Genomic DNA, 19,309 nt, shown 5'->3' on the forward strand with positions numbered 1-19,309 from the left:
AACTGAAAAGTTGTCATTTAATTTTCTTTTAATTCTTGACTTGCCTGCTACTACCAAGACCCTTATGGCCTTTGGATTAACAGTTACTAATAATGTTAAAGGTAAGCATAAATGTGAAACATATTTATGCAGGATGACCATTTCAGTTATAAAAACTGATGTATTTACACTCCTCCAGTTTACTCCCTGCTTACATCAAGTTTTTACCATGTAATTATATATGTTCATAAATAACACCATATGGCAACTGTGGAAGCAAGATTTGCATACAAATATTGAAACTTTGTGTTACACTGGAACTGGAACATAATCGAGTTTGTAACAGAACAGTTCTATGGAAGTGGGAATACACAATTAGGGAAAATGACTAATCAGGGAGAATGGGCAAATCAACCCTTTTCCAGAGTCATTTAAGCTTAAGTAAAATTTACCCCTCTTTCAGAGAGCAAGGGGGATTTTTATACCCTGCTCTTGATTCAGAGAGGTAAAAAAAATTACCCTGTTGAGTGGCACATATCTGTCTATCCCAAATATTTGAAAGTAACCCCTTCCCCCCAGTTTTCTGTAATTAATACTTCTACTCCCCAAGGTCATGCACCTGGCACACTCCAAACTCTATCCCTTTGAGAAAATACTCCTCAACCCATCACATACATCCCACAGAGAATCTAAAAGGTTATCAAATAATTAAACAATTACAGAAAGGACAAGCTGAACTGATATCTACCCAAAAGGCAGGGAGGAATGGGATGGTGGTAGGGTGTACGAATGTTTTCTGGATATAAAGGTTAGGGAGCTATGTAAGCAGTGGTGCAAAGTACAAATGACGACCCCTTAACCAGGGGTACAGGGAAAACAGAGTATAGGGATACATCACATTGTTTTGGAAAAACCCAAGATGACCAACAGAATGATGTGCTTGCTGGCACATTGCCCTGATGTTTGTTGTTTGAGCAATGAGTGTGAAACCTGCCAAAATATTGAATTCTCGCCTAAATGATAAAGTCTTCAACCATTTTTTGTTAAAAAAAACTAGGTAACAGTCCATCCATTTAACTCAAGCAATAATGCTAATGAATGAGTTTTGTATTATATTTTGATAGATCCATTTGGAAAGCCAAGAAAAATCTTTTTTAAAGGAGAGAGACTACCCTTTGATGGAGTTCCTTACATGATTATTGGATCAAAAATATTTGATTGCCAGCATGGGCCAGACAGGAAGAAAAATGAAAAGGCCAAGTCTTCTACACAAAAGGTAAAATATGAAAGGCAATTCACATTTATATCATGTTATGTCATAAATAAATGTCAAAAGACCACCTTAAAACTTCTTTTTTAAGCTTGACATTTAACATTGCATTTCAGGAAGGTGATCATTCATTCAGAGGAAGGAGGTTTCTACCCCAAGACACAATTAAGTTTGGCTGTCCAGCAAAGATCTTAATGTCAGAAGTTACAAAGTTTCCAGGATATATGGTAAACTTTTAAAACTCCATAGCAAGTCTAAAACATGGAACAAAAAAAATTAAAGGAAAATATTAACTTTCCACCTCCGTTTTAATTCCTTTCAAAAACTTTATTGTTATTCAGTGATCTTTGAACAACGAATATAATTACATCTTTGTCATGCAGATTTTGGATAACACAGAGCGAATCAGGAGGGACATGTCTGATATACTCAGGGGGGATATTAAAAATGGAATGTGGCCACAGTTTGAAAGGAGAATCTACATCAACCTACCCATGGAGAAGGACCACAAAGATCATGTCATAGGAGAGGTATAAAGAAAGTTTTTTTAATAGAGTACGAAGTGATCAGCTAATTTTACTGTAATTTCAAATTTGTTTGGATTTTTTTTTTCTATCATTACCCCATATTTATTATTTTTATTATTATTTTTATTATTATTATTATTGTTATTATTATTATTATTATTATTATTATAACCCCATCATACAAGATGGAGGATGTCAAAAGACAGATCTGTTCACGTGTGCACTAGAAATTAAATTCAAGGCATCATGTTTTCGCTACTGACACTGTAGTAAGGTCATTCCTCAAGACCACAGATAAAATAGGAAAGGCTTAAAGCTGCAATGTGTTGTTACAGAAAATATCCATACCTGCCTGATGGAAGGAAATTTTTCTAAGAACCCCCCACCCCTCTGGAAATTCCAATTAAGCTTCATACATCATATTTTGGTCTCACAGAACCCCCCAACCCCGCAGGGAAATTCCAATCCCTTCTGTGGGAGGAGTATGGATATTTTCTGGAACTGCACAATAGGTATTAATATTTTTTGAAAATTATAACATATAGAAAAATATTGCAGACAGTGACAAAAATATTTTCTAAATTAGCCAAATTTTTACTTCACTGACCAATTTGAAAAATAATTACCATTTTATTGTTAATAATAATAAAAAAAAATATTATTGATATTTCTATAGATTGGTGGTATGTTACAACCCATTGACAAGAGCCTGGTTCAAAAAATCCACACACTTGTTGGTGAAGGGGTCAAAACAGTTGAAGAAATGAAAAGGCACTTGAGACACTATGTCAAGAATAAGCTTTTTGCTGGTCAGAATCCCCCACCAGTCACAAACAGGCGCTATCATCCCAAGGATGTGGATATCAGAAACCACATGTACAAGGCAACTTTAAAGCAGATGCTATCCAAAGTTGACCAGGAAAATCTTGAGGAGAAAATTAAGGGGTGGAAGCAAGAGAATCCTGAGGATCTCTTTTTCTTTAGACCTTGCTCCCTATCCCCTACGGAAGCTGCACAGATGGCAGTGTTGAAGCTCATATCACTCAAAACCTCCTATTTGTTCATCAAACAGCTTAGCAGAGGCATTTGATGAGCAGATATGGAGATGAAATCATGCTTCTGGATACCACATACAAGACCATGAGATACGAGCTTCCACTGTTCTTCCTTGTGGTTAAAACCAATGTTAACTATACAGTGGTTGGGGCATTTATAACCCAAAAGGAAACAAAAGCTGCAATAGAGGAAGCGCTGAAAATCTTCCGTGCCTGGAATCCCATATGGAAACCCCAGTACTTTATGACAGACTTTTGCCATGAAGAAATCAATGCAATTGAGTCTACATTTGAAGGTTTGTAAGGTCTTTGATGCAATAATTTGTTATGACATAGAATATTATTATGCACATGCACAATACAAGAATGTTTTGGACCGCCTTTCCGTGCACTTACAGTTGTAGTGAGATTATTGCAATGTTTATAATTTTATGAGGTGATTTGTTTTTATATGGGGTCACGCAACTCTTCTACAAATTATCCTTATGGCCTTTTTTAAAAATTTTTTGGTTCATTATTTTATTTTTTTTTATTTTTTTTTTCTTCTCTCTGGTTACTCAGTTTTGTAAGTCTGCCATTAAATTGTAATAAATAAATAAATAAATAAATAAATAAACAAACAAATAAATAAATAAACTTCAAGGAAGCTGTGTTGTCTGTCTGCCATCAAAGCTGTAATAAGAAAATTCTGAACAATGATGCTCAAATATTTATCTCTAGATACAACAACTTATATCTGTGATTTCCACCGTGAGCAATGCTGAGAAAGATGGCTCCGTAAAGCAGACAATGGCTTACACCATCAAAGGGAGGAGGTCCTTTCCTTGCTTCGCGATGTGGCAAGGTCTGCAACAGAAGATGTCTTTAATACGAATCTCAAGTCCTTGAAGGCTAGTGAGTTGTGGATGTCAAATCCTCACTTACGCAACTGGTTTGAGAAAACATGGTTGCCAGAAGCCAAGGTACAGTTAAACTACAGAAAAAAAAGTACAACAACAAAAGAAAACTGATAACATAATCAACACTATTTCCCAATTTTGGTGATGCAAAAAGGGTTCAAAAAGAATCTTAAACGAAACAATTATTTTCTCTCTCTCTCTTTTATATTGTGGGGCATGACTCTTCTCAAACTACACAATTGCGGTTCTTAGTTACTTTATGCATACAAACAGACATACTTGATTTGTCCCCAATGGGCTTTTATGAAAAAAAAAGAAATATTTATATTCTAATATATCACATGTTATCTGTTACAAAAGTCTACTGACCTGGGCATACAAAGTTAAGGGTACAACAACTCTTTAGTATCAATCCTTGCTTAAGTCCTACTCACATCCCCCATAATGCATAATGTATACACATAGCCACCTTAGTGTTATTATACATTCTGACTCTCATGTAAAAAATCTCCATATCTACTATGACTTTCAGTGATGGGTATGGGCTTACCGTCAAGAGCGATTCCTGGTGGCTGTAAACACCAATAATGGCATAGAATGCCAAAATGAATCATTCAAGTACCAGTACCTGAAAGACCGAAACAAGTGTACCCTCAGCGGTTTGATAACCATACTTGTTGCAGAATTCTTACCTGACAAATACCAAAGGTGGGCATCATACTTTTCATAATAATTATTGCAACTTCATAATAAATAACAATTTACTCTTAAGAAACTGCACATTCAATGCTTTTCTGTTGGTAAAACATGTTTCCCTAAAACAGCCATTGTGATCAATTACATCATTGATGAGACCACTTCAAATGTAATTATTTTTAGACAGGATATAATTACTATGCTGCTGTAACTGTAACTTGCCTCTTAAAATTGAACTAAATGCCTTGTTAGTATGAATTAACTTTTTTAAAAGCATTGCATGTTTTCTTAAAGTATCACCTTACCTACTGCTGGTACATAATTTCATGTTAGTATCAGATTCATGAAGAATGTGTTCAACTCCCCTATTATGAAACACTTTTGAAATGATATTGGAATAATGTGAAAAGTTAACTCAAGGGAGGATGTACAAATATCATTCACGTCATTTCACTTTGTTTGTTAAATTTAAGAGGCTGCTTAAGTAAATAATGAATTATTGTGACATTAAAAAGACCCAGACATTTAAGAGAACGGTCTAATAATTTTGGTACACATATTTTAAATTAGTACAGTTCACCTTACCTGTAATTTAGTGCAAAAAGTTTATCAATCTGCCCCTCTGAAAAAGTGTATCCAATACATACCCTGAAAACGAAACAAACAGAAATAAATGCCCAACATTCAGTTTATGTGCTCCTCTTTTTTTAAAAAAAATTAGGTATGTGGAACTCAATACGAGGTGCAGTGGAAGATATAAGCGGTACAATCAAAGCATCCCAAAGTACCTGCAGGATAAGCCCAGGCAATTTCTGTCCCACTGTATGAAGAGAATATCTGCCACTGAGGAAATCAGCCCTGATGAAATTAGGGAGGGTAAAAGCAAAGGAGAGTTCCACATCGCATCTGCTGAGTCCAGAGACATCTGGTACGACCTATCCTTTGGTGAAGAAGACAAAATGCCCAAGTGCAGCAGCCCAGACTTCAGCCGAACAGGTCTACTGTGCAAGCACTTCTTTGCTCTTTTCCAGCATAATGCAGATTGGAAGTGGGAGGCACTACCCAACAGCTTCCAAGAAAATCCACATCTCTGTCTAGATGATGATGTTGTATTTAAAAGCAATCTCAATCTTGACTCTATAGCTGAGGATCCAATTGAGCCTCCACTGCCTGGCTTTGTGCCACAACCACAAGTACAGCCAAAGATGACAGTAGAGAGTGAAATAAAGAGTGAGGCCATGAAATGCAGGGAGATTCTCAAGCAGATAACATCTTTGACATACAACGTTGAAAATATTAGCGCCCTTAAAGAACTGGGCAAGTCCTTGCATTCTATTTATGATAAGTTTTTGTGTTACCAGGTCACAGATGAAAATACTATGCCAGTGGTAAAAAATGAACAAAAAAATGAGAAAACAGCTAAAGAACATCCCACCAAAGTACCTACCTCTCCCAGTACGACGTAAAAGAAATACGTTTGCCAGCAGGGTAGGACAGCGTGCATCAATAATGCGAAATCAATACTTTGTAAATGTACCAGTTGATGGAAACATTTACGTGAAGAAAAAGAAAGACAAGAAGTTAAGAAATCCCACAGAATCAAGAAAAAAAACACAGCAACTACCACTAATGCCACACTTCACAACCCAACAACCCGCTGGTAAAAAACGGCAATTATCACCAACAAAAGATGAAGTACATGTACCTACAGCCAATCATTTCAAGAGACCAAAATATGAGCCCACAACTAATAGTCCAACTAGCCATCAACCAACCAAGCCAAAAACTAACCAACAAACACCAAACAACCAAGCAAACAGCCAACAGCCAACCAAACCAGCCAACAAAGTGAATCCAGCCAAGAACCAATAATCCTCCAATCTAATGAACAAACAACAAGTGACCAACAACAAACCAAGCCAACAAACAAAGACCAAACAAGCCAAGAATCAACTAAGCTAGCGGCTAGCAACCAACCAAGCCAAAAACCAACCAACCAAGCCAACAACCAACCAGCAATCAAAACAACAACCGCCAAACAACAAAAGCAAAAAGCACAACCCAACCAATTCAACAAAAAACAAGGAACTGACAACCAACAAACCCAACAACCAACAACCAACTATGCCAAGAGTCAACAACCAACCAAACTAGCAAGCAGCCAACAAAACAACAAGCCAACAACCAACAACCAACAACCCATCAATCAATACTACACTCCTGCAGTTATTGTTGTAGATGACAACTCTCCTGAAACAAAGTCATGGGTCCACATCCAGGACCCAAATGACCCTAAATCCACCTTCACTCTTTATGAGGATGCCAGAGGCCACATTTTGAAGAAAACAAACTGGTTGTGTGACTCTGAGATTCATGCAGGTCAGTTACTACTAAAAACAAAATTTCCTTTTGTGGATGGCCTGCATGACCCAGCTATTGTTGGTACACTGGTGGCCCCAGCGATAAGTGAGTTTGTGCAAATAATTAACACTGGCAACCATTGGGTATGTCTCAGTACCATTTCTTGTAGGCCTGGAACCATCAAGGTATATGACAACTTGTTTCAAAGAGTTAGCCCAATTGCCATCCGCCATTCTTGTCGCTTGCTCATGCATACTGGGGGTTCCATACTGTTTACAAATGAGAAGATTCAAAAGCAAATCAACTCAAGTGACTGTGGCTTGTTTGCACTAGCATTTGCAACAGATTTGTGCCATGGCATAGACCCAGTGACACAATCATATGACCAAGAAAAGATGCGTGCACATTATGTTGACTGCCTCAACTCACTGGAGATGGTTCCCTTTCCAAAAACAACACGGCGAGTACCATACCATGTACACAACAGCAAAGCAACAGTGGATATCTTCTGTGTTTGCAGAATGCCAAATGATAACCAGGAGTATGTGCAGTGTTTTCAGTGTGATGGCTGGTATCATCCAACCTGTGTGGACATTCCTAACTGGGTGATAAATAGCAAGAGGAGGTGGAGATGTGACACATGTAGGGGCAAGAATGCAAGAAAAGCTCATTTCCATAAGTCAACCGAAAATAACCATCATTAGTATATACCCACAAGTTAATAGTGCTTTCTGTGCATTCTGATTGGCTAGCTTGGGAGGTGAATAGCAAGTACTATTCACCTCTGAACAAATGGAGAAAAGGTTAAAATGGCTTCCCTTTTCACTTTGATTACTGAGGAACAAATTTTATGGCTGCTTATTCAGCTTGCATTGTGTACATGGTATATATCAAAACAATAATGCTTTTTTTTTACCTCAGCATTGGTGAAAGTTGTGGATAATTGTTAATTAACACCATGAATATGTAGTGTTGACCTACTGGAAAGGTCTATTATGGCTATAAGTTTAGTCTAGCTGTCAATATTAATTTTCTTGGATGGTTAGCCTGCTACGTAAACATATATCAAGATTAAGAATTCATGTTTGAAAAAAATACACTGATAGGGAAATATGTGTGATCGACACTTTCACCCTCACAAAATTACCTTTTTTGGGAATGAGTAAAAATTAGTACACTTCACTTCTTTGTTAAAGGATGTCAGAATTTAGGTGTTTAAGCACACATAAAATTGCCAGAAAGTGACGGAGAAGGCATTTGTCAGGTTTAATTCCATATGATGAGACTTCTGATCAAATCTAATACTATCTGTTTGTATGATTCCATACCGTTTGTGTACATTGTTAACAGTGTACCGGAAACAAGATCTTCCATGGTGTCTCGTAGTTTAATATTTTATTACTTGATTGTTAGTTGGAAGAATACTTGACATTTTAATTTCTGTTCTAAAACATTAACTTTTCATCGACTTTTAAGCTACTGTAATGCAAATTGGCAATTAACTACATTTTGGATAGCTGTGTTCAGTACATTTAATTTGACTGGTACCTTAATTTGCTAATTAAATTGACTATAGTTCCTTGTTGCATATTTCCAAATCTCTAAATCCACCTTCACTGTTTATGAGGATGCCAGAAGCCACCAGTTGATCACAATTATTGGCTATAGTTCCTTATGATATTTTTGCAGCCCCTGAAATTGCTATTTCTTAGGTTGTCATTTTGAAGTATGGGCCGCGTACCATATTTCAAAACGACGTTTGTATTGCTGTATTTCTTTAACTCAAAATCTTGAGATACTGAGTTCCGTAGAAAAGAGAAATGTAGAAAATCCATCGCTTACCGTCACTTTTCCGCCGCAATAATAGCTGCTAGTTGCAAAGCTATCACTGATTTCCCACAATCGTCCGCCATGTTTATCTTCCACATATCATAATTTTTCCGAAGTCCGAAGTCGCATCGGAACGGGGCTGTATGACGTCACGTCATTCTGAGATATGGAGACGAGTGCTAACCCCTATAAACATTGCGTAATTCAATTTCAAAAATTCGATTTTGCCCCACTGAAATTTATCGCTATGACATTTGAAGCCATCTTCTGATGCAGCTTGAATATTCTTTTTTTTTTAATTAATTCAAAAGTACAAATTGTCCCCATCCACACGTTTTTGAGTTAGAAAGCAAAATGTTCAAAGTTGTGCGTGTTTTTGCATGACCTTGAGTCAGACATTAGTGGGGGCGTGACCACCGGAACTTGATATAACCTTTTGTTAACACTGAGTTTGATATGGCGATGAAGTCTTCAAGCACTTGAATACGTACCACCGTTGTAGTTTTTCTTTTGTTGTCTTGTCTTTTTCTCTTTTCCTCCTAGCTCATTCTTTCTTTCGTTTTCTGTCTTTTTTTTTTTTTTTTTTTTTTTTTCATACCTACGGGCAAATAGTCAGGATACTCCACTTAAACACTTAAAAGGGGTGCGAAAAAGTTACACTACGTTTCATTTGCGAGCTTTCAAGTTGTTGTTGTCGTTACGGTCAAACCCCTATTAAGCGGCCACCTATTATACGGCCACCCCTATTAGGCGGCCAGTAATCCCGATGAGGTTTTTTCTATTGTTCTCACCTCTATTAAGCGGCCAACCCCTTTTAAGCGGCCATTATCCATTTCCCCGAGGGTGGCCGTTTAATAGGGGTTGAACTGTATTTAACTGAGTTTAGAGGCACCACAATAGTGAACAATACACAGACACTTCGTGAAATTCCAAACTCAGCTCTAGGCGTTGTCAAATGACAACGCATTCATGAACAGCTCAACTGGCTTGAACTTAACTACATTTTGTAACCTCAACGCAACTCAGGGTGTTTAGCCTTATACCATAAATACAGCTAAAAAACTAAATCGACTTCACTCAGAACGGAAGCAACATATGGAACGAGTATTAGACTAGAGTTAACTACTTTAAATACATTAAGTCCATTTCAGAGATCGATGGACTTGTTTATTTGTAATCATTACTCTATTCGTTATCATTTCTACTTTTGTCCGAGTATTACTGAATATAATGTATATTAAAAACACTCTATGAAATTCTTTCCAATTTCAAACAAGGTTCTTTTCTGTTGGATAAAAAAGTGTTCAACCTCTTTTTTTTTTCCTCAGCCTGTTGAACTGTCTAATGCAGGATTCACGCGGACAGAGCTTCTACCAAAGGAATAATTAGTCACCTGTTGACTTAATGCATCTAAAGTATTTAACTCCGGTCTAACGATGATAATATATATTTTTGGCAAGAATAAACAACAGAGAAAACCATAGGAAGTTAATAGAGTTGTCACGCAGTCCACAACTGTCACATACCATCCATCCATCGAAAACTCTACCGGATGATACGCTAGTAATGAAAACATAAATATATACATCGAAAACGCTATTCGCTTCCCTTCACCTAAGTTTTCTGGAATTTTTCTTATCTTAAAGGAACTAAATGTACACAGAAACATTTGAAGTAAAACACAAGAGAACGTTACCAAAAACAGGACTTTTCCAGTCAAGTAGTTGTACGCTTTGCATTCAATAAAAATGTAATGGTCTGTCACAATATGCTTGGCACTGACAGGTGGATCCAGAAGCAACCAAGGTAGTAAAACAAGAAGCAGAATAACTTGTAGAGTTATTATTACCACAACTTGCATTCTATTGGTAAACGAGCGTATGGTGCAGCATAACGTCATTGGAATTTGGAAAGCGCTGGAAATTCGCAAGACTTTTACCAGCAGGATCGAAAGACAGAGGTTGTAAGTTATATATCGCCATGGGTAAATAATCTTGCAAATTGCGTCTGTAGGCTTAAGGAGATTCATTAACGTGAGAGACAACATCATCCAAGTGATTGCAAGAAGAGCTAGGCTTAGTGTTCTGTTAGATGCCTTGACAATTGGACTGTTCCAAAAGCGACAGTAAACAGCAAATGAAAAAAAGGTGCCAACGATACCCAAAGCTAAAAATGCAAGAACGACTATTCCTCCTAAACTAGAATACCTCATATTGATCAAAGGCAAGTCTACACACTTTGTTCTAGCCCCATTGGAAAGCTTTCCCCGGGGACATTCAATGCAGTTTTCGGAACCAGAAATGGTGTTAATGGTGCCACGAGGACATGGAAGACACTGCCAACAGCAAGGCGAAGTAATGGATTTTCTAGTTCCTTCCGGGCATTGGTCCAGACATTCAGATTTCGGAGCGCTATCGTTGGCGGAGTACCAGTGCATTTTGTCGTAAAGATGCACCCTTTTGCTGCTTTGCCCATTCGCTTCCCATTTTCCGACGATGGTTTGTTTTAGTTGAAGCTTACTGTCAGTGCCGTGCACTTGTTGGAACTTGACAATGTCGTAAACCACAGATCCCCTGTCGCCAACTGCGTCAAACGTCACATTTCCAGATAGTCCAACAAAGTTAATTCTGGAAAGGAGCTGCCTCATATCAAGAAGACCAATGCTAAGTTTGTGCTGGCAATAGTCATCAGTCATACTGGTACTAGCTTGAGCTAAGCCTATTTGTATGGCATGTGCAACGGAATATACAGCATCAATGACATATGGAATATAGGCCCCCAATATGTCTTGAACCACACCATGTATACATACTTCAATTTGGTGCGGGGCATTAGTCTGATTATGAGTTGAGCAGGACGTTGTAAGAACTATAGCTTCGCTCCACCATTCTGGAACATTTCGTCCATTTGTTTCATTAGTTAGGAAGTCTCTTATATACTCCATGAATTCTGCGTCAGAAAAACGGTGTAGTTGAAAACCTGTAGATCCGTTTATGGTGAAAGTGTCTGAATAGGCAAAAGTCTTTGAAGTGACTGATACATCGCTAAGAATCCAGACTCGTCCGGTCAGGTTTTGTCCTTTTACCTCACTGAAAAAGTTCCTTTGATGACTACCGTACGTCCACAATATGATGACCCTAATGTTTTCCTGGCGCCGTAGGCTTGAAACAATATTTCGAATGGGCTAATTGGGCTTCAAGAGGTATGAATTCTGTCATAGCAACACAGAAAGAGTTATTCCTAGTAGCAGCTTCTTTGATTACGGACCACACTCCATTTCGCCCATATGAGTCATCGAGTCCTACAGCTGCCACATATGTCCACTGGAAGTGTTCGATGATGTCGGCGACGGCTTTTGTCAGGAAGGCATCTTTAGGCGCTGTTCGATACAAATGATTATAAGTATTAGAGCTCAGTTCAGGACTTGTTGTTGTTCCGCTTATGGCTGGGACCTCGAGCATTTGAAGAAATCCATTGATAGCTAGAGCTGTGCGAGACTCGAATGGGCCGATCAACGCCACTATAGGACTTTTCATTTCCCTTTTCGAGCATGTTTTGTTGGAGCAAGTTTTGTCCTTCATTAGCCCAAAGGTCATTTCCATTGCTTTTATGGTGTTTTCGCAGTAGTCTCGTATATCGTAGCCAAGAGTTATATTTGGAAGTAGTTTTGAATTTTGGTTGATGGTCTCAATGGCGAAAATCATGGCCATTGCCCGGCCTAGTCCTTTGGTATCAAGCTCACCGCACTGCCCTGTTGAATTCTCAGCAGGAAATTGATGAACATTGAAAAGTCCCCCTAAAATTACATCTCCGTCCTCAGATACTGCTTGAACGACAGTGAAGAACCACAATCCTATTATAGCCATTCTGCAAAAGAAAATGTTCTTACCATCCATCCCTAGGCCTATACTTTTACGTATTTAAGAGTGGAAGTACTTCAAAGCGACAGAGGAGGACTCTAACTTGATGACGTGTAATAGGTTGCTGGGTTGTTTATTGGATGAGAAGAATCTGAAGAAGGCAAAAATGCAAATTATCAGCTATGAAAAAGCGTTTTTCGAGCTTAATTTTTTTTTTCTAAAACCGTATTATTTAACACCTGTTTTAAACTCGTCATCCGCTAAGGTACAATATGGGTAAAATAAGTGTACGGGATATCAAAATTGAAGAACACCGTCTCTATTTAAGTTAAAATGAGGGCATTCCTAACAAATCTTGAAGCGCTGCCGTGTATTTTGCCAGTTAAACTGAGAAAATATGAAGACCGGGCGCATATCAGACCATATCACTTAACTCTCGTATGTATATATGTACAAGGGACGGGGGGGGGGAGGGGGAGGGGGTGTAGGTGTAACTCCCCAAAAGGTTTTTCAAAGTTTTGAAAAGACGATTTACGTTAAGGGGCTGAAAGTTTCAGTAGCCGTTCCTTCATTCTCTGCGGGAAATTTGATATGTCAATTGCGTGTCCATCATATTTGACGTTGCCATGGAAACCCTGAAACTTCATGTAGGTCTGACCAAAAATCAACTTTTTGAGATAATTCTGTTAATTTTTCTAGTTTTCTTGATCAAATTGCCGCAGAAATTCATGATTTTGTACAATATTTTGAGCATTCTGGCTTGATTTAGTACTAATTTCCGTTATTTCTTGACTTTTTAAACTTAAAAAGTAGTAAAATCCAAGATGGAGGGTCCAAGACGTCATTTGTCGTCATAACTAACAAATATGGTATCATCTTGTAGAGCAAGCTCAGGGCTATCTAATCAATGTAAATTTATTTCGTTTTGACTAACAAACTATTCACCCTTCCCCCTCCCCCCCCCCCTCCTTGTATCACGGTGGGGGTATGAGTTAGCTTGTACGTTCGAGGGTTGATGTAATTTTACGAGGTAAATGGAAAAGCCTTCGTAAAAAGCCTTTTTAGGCACAAACTGTATTTAAGGGACAAAAAAGAGGCAAATATCAATTGACACGTTCAGAAATTTGGTCAGTGCTTCCCCTCTAATTGATCGTTTCGCGTGCATGAGAAAACATTTTTCAGAAATTGGAACATTAAAAATTAGAACAAAACTGGCAGCGATAGAACATGTTTTAAATTTGCACATTTTAGAGAATATGTTAAAAGGGAATGTTTTTCGAATTATTTAGTTCATTGTTATTTGAGTTTAAGAGAGTCATTAGGTATCTTTAATTTCGACCACTAGTACACACTGTATATTTATTCGGTCTTTCTAATCCTCTCTTTTATCTGTCCTGTACAAAAGAGACACATTAATTACTGACCATTTCTCTTCCTCCTGCTTTTTATTCCCAAATATACTAATTTTTAGTCAACCCATAAAAGGCTTTAAGGACGACCATTTTGAATTTTAATTAATAAGCTGATAAGCTTGCTAAATGCTGTCACAAATTTGGTATAATTTACGAAGCATCAGTTTAGTGATAAAAGAACTTGCCACAGTCACGAATTTGTAATACCTAGTTAATTCTTATCCTGGGAGATAAAGGTGAATAATTCAATGGTCAGTTCAATAATTTCTAATGAATCAAAATGTGTTATCAAAATAACAATTAAACAAGAAGCCTGAAGGCTTTCACGCGAGATGGTTTTGGTCGATTTACTACTGCATCAACCACGTAGGGGCCAAACCACCCCCCAAATGTTTCGTCAGTTCTTGGGTATTTCACATTATTTCGCATTACTTAAAAAGTATTGACTCTTTCTACACCAAACTTGGCAGATGAGCAGAAGACCTATTGCCAATTATATTTACGTGAAACATGTCAGTAAATGTCAAAGTTGTGACGTCACAGTGATGACGTCATGTTTTTTGCCACTTTTGAAGTTTTTAATATGCATATTTTTTACAATGTATTGGAAAGAGCACATCGAGGGGAGTTGAAATCTGAAAAAATTTTGTCCATATCACAAAAATTAAATGAAATATGACATTTTTAATCATGAAAAATAACTCTGCAAAATATGGGGTCCCCCCTTGAGAAAAATCCCCAAATTGGAGCCGTAATTTTGTTCCAGCAAATGCAGCTATGTTGCACATGTGATGTGCCAGATGACTAAAGCAAAAATAAAGAAGAAAATCGGAATAAAAAATTATCCCTGTAGTGTTATTGCGTTAAAATTAGTTTTGTTACGTCATAACCTGTGACGTCACCCGTATTTTACTGTTAATACCATCTTAACAAAGCCGAAAATCAAATTTCTAAAACCACACGATTTTTGACAACATCAAGCTTTTTATTTTTCTAGATTATTAGGGTACCTAGAAAAAAACTGAAAAAAATAAACCAGAGAGACTGACTTAAGAAGGACAGTATGGTTAAGCAAATTCCGGGGGGAACAGCAAATAAATATTTAATTTATCATATCTCGAAAAATAATCATCATAGCAAAAAACGGTTTTCGGCATTTTACTCCTCAAGTCAAGGCCTTTCCAATGACATAATCTTTACATCAGATTTTACAAAAAATTATAGCACATTTTGGTGACGTCATCAATTATGACGTCATAATCTGACATTTTGTCACAACTTCCAAATTAAAATAAACTGGAGAACAAAGAAAGCTCATCTGCCAAACTTGGTTCAGAAATATATAAACCAAGCAAATATAGCCTTCATGAAACATTAGGGGGGTGGTTTGGCTCCTACGTGAACTTTGAATGTCTTTCCCGGCGTAGAAATAAATCCTAACTGAAACGCTTACCTTCGATTTTGTATTTCTTCAACAAAAAGATGACAGAATGTGGCTCGCATTTATATTTGTATATATTTGATGACCTTTGATAGTAATACATTGTCAACATTGTTACTGTTGCGTCAAAGTGACATAAAAAATGTCCCACTCGCTTCGAATTTGAAATTTTCATGTAGCTTCAAATTTTTTACCGCGGAAAAGAAATACACTAAAAACACATCCCCTGGCTTTGTTTGCGATTTTTTTCTCTACGTTGCTGTAGAGGTTTAGGTCGTGATACCTGATACTAGTAAAGTCGAAGCAAAGCGATTTCAGGTAGTTTTGGCTTGATTGTTTTCCAGTTTTTTTAACGGGCCGCAATGAGAAAGCTGGAGGCGATGGGGGCTTTTAAGCAAATTTAATATATGGCTAGTTCCCTCCTTCGGCAAATCTGCTAGGCTGGGCTTCGCGATGGATCGCAACGAAAAGTATCTGTGATATTTGGGATCTAAATTACCACTCAAGGGACGTGTTCGGCGGTTAAGGAAAAGCAATTTTATGGCTACTCTTCTTCTTCGGTAAATTTGGTGGGCCTCGCAATAGCTCGCGATGAAATGTATCCGTTGCGGTGGGTTGCCATGAAAAATCTGTGAGATCTGCGAGCTTAAATTCCCACTAGCGGACGTTTGTCGGCGATTAAGGAAAGCTATGTTCGCGGTGGGTCCTGCTATGAAAAATATCTGTGAGATTTGCGAGCTTCAATTCCCACTAGGGAGGCCAGGCGATGTAGGAATGTAATGGTTAGGGCAGCTAACTAGAATGTTCTTGGTGAATTCTCGAGGCGATAAGAGCTTTTGAAACAAATTTTGGGCTAAAACAATACGTTCCTTTGGCCTGACGTGATTTCAACTTCGCATAGTACTTCTACTCGAAATAAACACAAAGACCACTTAGTCCCGCGGGATACGGGTTAATTTGCATATGTAATTAAGAAGAAGAAGAACAAAAGAAACTCGACCGAAAAGTAGAACGCGGCCTGCCGCAGGCATCTTAACGAGTATACGGTCACGGCAAAAATTTGACTTCCTCAATTTCTACTCCTTATCTCACTTCCACAGTGAATGGTCGCCGAGTTCTGCTGATTTGAAGAGACTTTAGCGAGCTCTCACTGATAACCTAGGAAGTGATAACCCGCTTAAATCACTTCAACTCAGCGGCAAAAATGAACAGAGAACAAGCAATACCCTAGGCGACAATAAGATTAGGCATTTTTATTAAGAACTTTTTAGTATTTCTGCTCTTTAGCATTTCTAAGTCTTATATTTTTACCGTTGCAGCCATTATACAGGATGATCATCGCTCACAGTTTGTGCTTATGGTCTACCTTTGCTTCATTGAATTAAGGTGAAACTACTCTGCACTGTTGTGCTTGGTACATAAAAAGGCAAGGAAGTTTTCAAATATGGAAATTCACACACTTTCCATGGATACCTGTTTGGGTATGAAGACTTAAACACTAAAAGTTGCTTTTCATGTTTAAATAGAAGTCCTAAAGTTACCTGAAAGACAGCTTCCTAAGCTAGGCTCATCTTCTACTGTCAAGCTGTAGCTAACAGCAAAAACAAAAATTATTCCGCAAAGGAAGTTTAACACCTTGCATTCGCTGTTTTCCAATTTATTTAACTTGGCGCGTGGTTTAATTAATGCCCGAGTTCCTAAACACGTAAATAAATATCAGTAATTACTTTGACACTTTGCTGGAATCGAGCAGCGCAACATACGAATATCAAGATTGCATACATACCAGTTATGCAACGTTTTTGAGTGGTATACTATACCATGAAGACTCGTGTATACCGAGAAAATACAAGTAAACAAGTGGGACCAAGTGGGGTATACTACGAGAAAGTGTTGCGTAACTATTTTATACCATGCCATAAAAAATAGAAAAACCAAAACAATCACTGTAGGGGAGTTAAAAATTACAATGAGATGTAAAAAAGGTGCAAATAATTCTGTCAAAAAGAGGAATTTTGGCTCAACAAGGATATCAAAATGCGGTTGATATGGCAAAAACAGCTGACCTCTACTAGCTCTAAACTTGAGCTAGTAGAGCCTCGGCCAAGAAAACAATATTCTTACAGAAAGAAAAAAAAAAAAAGAGTGTATGCATATCACTACATCTAAGTATCAGACAGCAAACGCCGTCTCAAAGAAAGATGGCCGAATGAAAAATATGTAAAGAAAATTCGTTAAACTTGATTATCAGTCAAGGTAAAGCCACGAAATGAAGACTTGATTGCGGGGTTAAAGTTAAATAATTATTCACGATAAAGCGTAGATTTGAATATATATCATTTTTGCCGATGACGGCTTTGCAATCGTTATCGGCCGTAACTTTACCAGTCTTTTACCAATAACCTTTAAAAAAATTCAGCCAAGCATTTCACCAAACCGACTAAATGGAGCAAACAAAACGAGGAAATCTCCATATTTTGTAAACACAATATGCAATTTAACCTACGAGCATGAAATATATAAGCTTAGCAAATTCCATGACCACTTTTAATTAAGACATAAAATGGGTTCTTGACCTTTCTTGGTTTTCAACTACCAACCAGATGTTGTTTTTAAATTAAATCAACATCCCTATCATGAATGAGACCCTCAAAAAGTTTGGGAAGGCAATTAACGAGAAGTTTCTGTCGTTGCCACGGAAGCAGGCCAAGATTTCAATTCTTCCGTAACAACTATAAGTATCAACTATCTAATCTACTGCACATTTTGGCTCGGGAAAAGACATGTAAAAACATGATGAAAAAGCTAACACATTACATTACCAAGTCCTCAGGTATTTCTGGGAAAGTAGACATGTTAAGGGGCTTGCTTAATACAAAGAACGAAGAAAACGTACGTGACCCTAAAAAGCGCTTGAGTACCACTGTTGTTGTCTTTCTTTTGTTGTCTTTGTAGGAAGCCCGCAATTCGTTTGTGGAATATTTATAACGATATTTTTGGGGGGATCTCGAGAAAGCTGTCTTACACGGGGTGCCATGAAGAGTTCATCAGATCTTTATTACGGTATCTTCCTTGCTAAACAGCCAGGATACTCCATTTAGAGACTTAAAAGGGCACTAAACAGTTACACTGTGCGTTTCATTTCACTTTCAAGTTGTTGCTGTTGTTGGCCCTTGTGCGTACAAGGAGGGGGTGTGGATGTTTTTTCAAGTTTTCAAAAGACGATTTACCCTAAGGGACTGAAACTTTCAGTAGCTGTTTTGACATTCTCTGCAGAAATTTTGATATGTCATTTGCGTGTCCATCATATTTGATGTTGCCATGGTAACCATCAAATTTCATGTAGGTCTGGCCCAAAATCAACGTTTTTGAGATAATTCTGTAGTTCTTTTCCAGTTTTCTTCATCAAATTGCAGAAATTCATGCATTTGTACATTTTTTAAGCACTATGGCTTGATTTTGTGCTAATTTCCATTATTTCTTGACTTTTTAAGAAAATAGGAAAATCCAAGATGGCGGATCCAAGATGGCGGGTCAGATGACGTCATTTCACGTCATATAACGTCATAACCAACCAAAATGGTCCATCTTGTAGAGCAAGCTCAGGGCTATCTAATCAGTGTAAATTTGTTTCACTCTGCCTTAACAGAACGAAAACCAAGAGAGGGGTTTCATTAAGCCTTCCCACTCTTGTCCCACGGTGGGGTTATGAGTTAGATTGTACGTCCGAGCGTTAACTGAGTTCGAGGCATCACATTACTAAAGAAAACACATGCTCTTCCGATTTCAAACGCAGCTCTCGGGGTTGTCACATCACAACACATTCGGTTCCACTGGCTTGGATTAAACTAACCTCATCGGAACTCACGGTGTTTAACCTTATACCAGTTAAATAAGTAAATTAACCTCATTCAGACTGGCGAGGAACAAATGAAACCAGTGTCAATTTCAGAAATGAAGTGACTTGTTTATTTGTTAT

The 19,309-nt window shown here is 37.7% G+C and overlaps 2 protein-coding genes and 1 pseudogene across 2 annotated transcripts; 2 read left to right on the forward strand and 1 right to left on the reverse strand.

Annotated features, from left to right (window-relative positions):
- On the forward strand, nt 1-5,892 carry LOC145495700 (uncharacterized). The gene is given in 8 exon segments (XM_081475312.1): nt 1-101; nt 1,104-1,255; nt 1,366-1,476; nt 1,633-1,779; nt 2,453-2,826; nt 2,829-3,127; nt 4,264-4,438; nt 5,148-5,892. Coding segments are annotated over 8 exon segments (2,040 nt in total). The 5' UTR covers nt 1-64.
- A 43-nt stretch (nt 5,893-5,935) lies between these two features.
- Nucleotides 5,936-8,790, forward strand: LOC145495701 (uncharacterized). The gene is made up of 2 exons (XM_081475313.1): nt 5,936-6,086; nt 6,218-8,790. The coding sequence occupies exons 1-2, from the start codon at nt 5,936-5,938 to the stop codon at nt 7,489-7,491; spliced, it is 1,425 nt and encodes a 474-aa protein (XP_081331439.1). The 3' UTR covers nt 7,492-8,790.
- Nucleotides 8,791-9,871: 1,081 nt separating this feature from the next.
- On the reverse strand, nt 9,872-12,702 carry LOC145494706 (extracellular calcium-sensing receptor-like; annotated as a pseudogene).
- Between the last annotated feature and the right edge of the window lie 6,607 nt (nt 12,703-19,309).

Source organism: Orbicella franksi, chromosome 8, assembly GCF_964199315.1.
Source record: "Orbicella franksi chromosome 8, jaOrbFran1.1, whole genome shotgun sequence".
Classification (NCBI taxonomy): domain Eukaryota; kingdom Metazoa; phylum Cnidaria; class Anthozoa; order Scleractinia; family Merulinidae; genus Orbicella; species Orbicella franksi.